At 24.1% G+C, this 3,609-nt stretch overlaps 1 protein-coding gene across 2 annotated transcripts; it reads right to left on the reverse strand.

Moving 5' to 3' along the window:
• Positions 1–266: 266 nt before the first annotated feature.
• On the reverse strand, positions 267–3,510 carry LOC102672206 (N-acetylglucosamine-1-phosphotransferase subunits alpha/beta). 2 transcript variants are annotated; one of them, XM_006615599.2, is made up of 7 exons: positions 3,257–3,510; positions 2,543–2,964; positions 2,254–2,465; positions 1,275–2,067; positions 989–1,160; positions 685–872; positions 267–615 (listed from the first exon to the last, which is right to left on the reverse strand). In XM_006615599.2, the coding sequence occupies exons 1-7, from the start codon at positions 3,407–3,409 to the stop codon at positions 306–308; spliced, it is 2,250 nt and encodes a 749-aa protein (XP_006615662.1). In that variant the 5' UTR covers positions 3,410–3,510; the 3' UTR covers positions 267–305. The 2 variants fall into 2 exon arrangements, with proteins under 2 accessions (XP_006615662.1, XP_006615663.1); XM_006615600.2 differs by having other exon boundaries at positions 421–615; positions 681–872.
• Positions 3,511–3,609: the final 99 nt, after the last annotated feature.

A 3,609-nucleotide genomic window follows, 5' to 3' on the forward strand; every position in this document is an offset into this window, starting at 1 on the left:
TATTTGTATATCATTTTATCTTATAAAATATATAAATTTTTAATCAATTATATTTTTAAAATTTTTTAAATAAATCTTCTAAAATAAATAATTTCCATTTTGTTTTGTTAAATATTAGTTTTAAAACGTGGATGGATCGACGAATAAAATATGTAATAAAATATAAAAATTATTTGTTAAAATAGTATAAATTTTATGAAAAAAATTACCTATATAAATATGCACAATTCCATGTTCAATAAAAAAATTTAGAAGATATCAATATATTTTAAATCGTTTTTCTCATTTTTGAATTTGTCTTAGTTTTAAACGAGTAAAATGGGCAAAGCCCGTATTCTGAATAATCTTCGTATTTGGTGATAAAAAAAGTGATAAAACGTCGTAATAAGCAATAAAAGAATAAGACATAACAATAAATTTCTGGTCCTTGTTCGATTAGCTCTCCATTCAAGGAGTTTATGTCGATGAGTAAAAAGATTTCGATATTGTAACGGTAATTCAAAAGTACTACGTAATGGATAGAGAGAACGATAAAAATCATTCAATAATGCCCGAACTACTTCATTTTCAGCATGTCGAAGAGGATCCATATCATCATTTAGACAAATAAATTTTCTAAAATTTAATAATATTATTTAATAATATCTATTATTAAATCTGTAATTAGTGAAATTACTTACTTACTTGGGATCCCTACGTATCTCGTCCAAAAGTTGTACTGTTAAAGATATGTTACTCGTTAACATTTCAAATATTTCATTTTTTCCTGCTTTAATTATCTCATGTTGATAAAGTTTTTCTTCGCCAAATTTGGTTTTAACTTTTCTTGAAACTAATTCGCATTTTGCTATCAATTCCTTAGTTACAATTGGCTATAAAAACATTATAAAATATTATTATAAATATATTATAAATAAATGATTTATATTTATATTTTCATATTTTATATATCATAATTAACTCATAATTAATAAAAAAATTTATTTACAAGTGATGAATCCAAATATCTTTCTCCTGGTGGTACATTTAGTATTTTAGTAATTTTTATATGATTTGAACAGTTTGTTATTGCATTTTCAAAATCAATAACTAAACTATAATCAAGAGGGAGTGGATAAAGTCTAGATAGAAGAGTCCTAATTTCTCTGTCTGACCAAGTGCTGAAAATAATAAATCACGAAAACCGCACAAAATTACTATTTTGAATAATATTTTTATTATTTTTTTGCTCTTTTTCTCTCTCTATTATTACTATTTTATAATAGTATAACTACCCTGATTTATCGGTGTCAAATATATCAAATATTTCTTCAATTGGTACATTCCGTTTTTCACTCATTAAAAAATAAAAATAGGAAAAAGCAAATTGCATGTCCTCTGAGTTTCTAACTTTATGGTTAGATGTTCTTTTAAATTCATGTTTGAATTTCTTTTGCATATCAGCAACAATCCATTTATCTATCAGATGAGGCATATGAGCGGGTACTCTTCTACGTTCGAATCCATATGCCATATTATATATTCTATTTACAAACAGCAAAGATTCAGCATATGTATCAAGTTGTCTCGTTCTAAGTTTCCATTGATCAGAATGATGTAATTTATGATTGATTTTTATAGTACTATTAACTTGTGGCAAATTTATGATATCATCATTTAAATAATGTTTCAATAGCAAACGTCTTTTAGTTATATTTGATGTTTGAAATTTTACTTTATTCATCATTTTTGATAGTATTGATTTCTGAGTAGATATAATCTGATCATTTTGAATCAATTGTTCATTAAAATATTTCTCAATGGAACTTATATAATTATTTTTAAAATTATGAGATTTATTTATATTTAACTTTAAATTTGTAGTCATATTTGATGGTGATGGTTGTTGAATAAATGTTTCTGTATCATTCCATATAGTACTTATATTTCTATTTCTTAATAAATTTAGAAATTTAAAACCATAGTTATTATCATCTAATGAATCTTGTAAAAGTTTGTGTGAATAATCTCCTTCTTCTTCAAGAGTTTCACTGTCAGTAGGAACTGGTGTGCTATCACAATCTCCTCCTACAAAAAAAATTTAAAAAATTGAATTAGATTTATACAAGATTTATATTTATATATATACAAATATAAATATAAATATAAATATACATATATATTTATACTATATTTCTATTTCTTAGACTAATTTCTTAGATTAATAACTGATATAATTATTATTTAAAAACAAATGTAAACAATGAATGCTACCATCAAATTCACATAATGTTGTATTACAAGCAGGATCACATGATCCATCACCCACCCAAGCCCAAGGACAAACATCCGAACAATCAGGAACCCACCATGCAAGATATATTTTTTGACCATTTGCTTGGGTAATAAAATCTTCTGGCCACACTTCTGCCCCTAACATAACATCATCATTAAAATATAAAAATTTATCTGAAATTCCAGGAATTCTGTAAAAATAAAAATCATATTGAGCATATTATAAGCAATCATTAACTATTATAAAATAAATGAATTTGACTACTACCTATGAATATTACTTTCAATAGCTGGACTAGAAAATGTTGGAAGATCACTTTTATTTATAAATATATCTTCATGAGTAATAAGCGTAACTTTAGGATTATCCATATCTAACCAACTTGGTATTTGACCATTTGTAACAATATACACATGTCTTACCCAAGGTGCATATTTTTCCAATGAACGTAATGAATATCTTAATTCATCTTTATCATTAAATCTGGAAGCAGCTGTATTAATATCAGTAATAGGAACGTGTTCTTTCAAACTTTTTAAAAAAACTGGATCAGAGCCATTGACCCATGTATACACAACATCTATTGGAACATGTTGACATAGCTTTTTTTGAAAAGAGATACCTAATATATTATCATTAAAAGAATGAAATACTGCTTCATATTTTTCTTTGCTCCAAGTTATCCACATCTGAAATATTTGTATTCAATTAAAATAAAAAAATTTGAAATTTGAAAAATTAAAATATTAAAAATTATAATATAAAGATTTAAAATTTAAATTAAAATTTAAAATACTAAATATTAAATATTAAATACTAAATACTAAAAACTAAATACTAACTTGATAATTTTGAAGATAAATTTTAAGATTTAAATTCTTTTAAAAGGATTAACCATTTAACAAAATATATATTGAATAATAACAATTAATAAAGTAGATTTAGCATAAAAACAATAGAGATGATAATATGTTCTCTAACCTCTCCGAAATGAACAATACCAATAAATATACAAGTGAACGCCGTTAATATCACCAGTAAAGAATATTTATATGATAGAAGATCGTAACATCGACGCTGAAGTAATTTCCATGTGCTCATTATATTGATAAAGATTCTGCATGCGATTAACATTGCTAAAACTGCTGTAAAAATTCATATAACACTGTTTACAGCTGATTTTAACCGGTAAAAACTTCGATGCATAGTAAATAACCATAGACAAGATAAAGTATAGATTTAATATATAAGTATCTAATAGTGAAAAAATTATATATTTATTATTTTTATTAATTTATTATTTATATACTTATTATTTGAATATTTTAATCTAT

Source organism: Apis dorsata, unplaced genomic scaffold, assembly GCF_000469605.1.
Source record: "Apis dorsata unplaced genomic scaffold, Apis dorsata 1.3 scaffold_227, whole genome shotgun sequence".
In the NCBI taxonomy this organism is placed as follows: domain Eukaryota; kingdom Metazoa; phylum Arthropoda; class Insecta; order Hymenoptera; family Apidae; genus Apis; species Apis dorsata.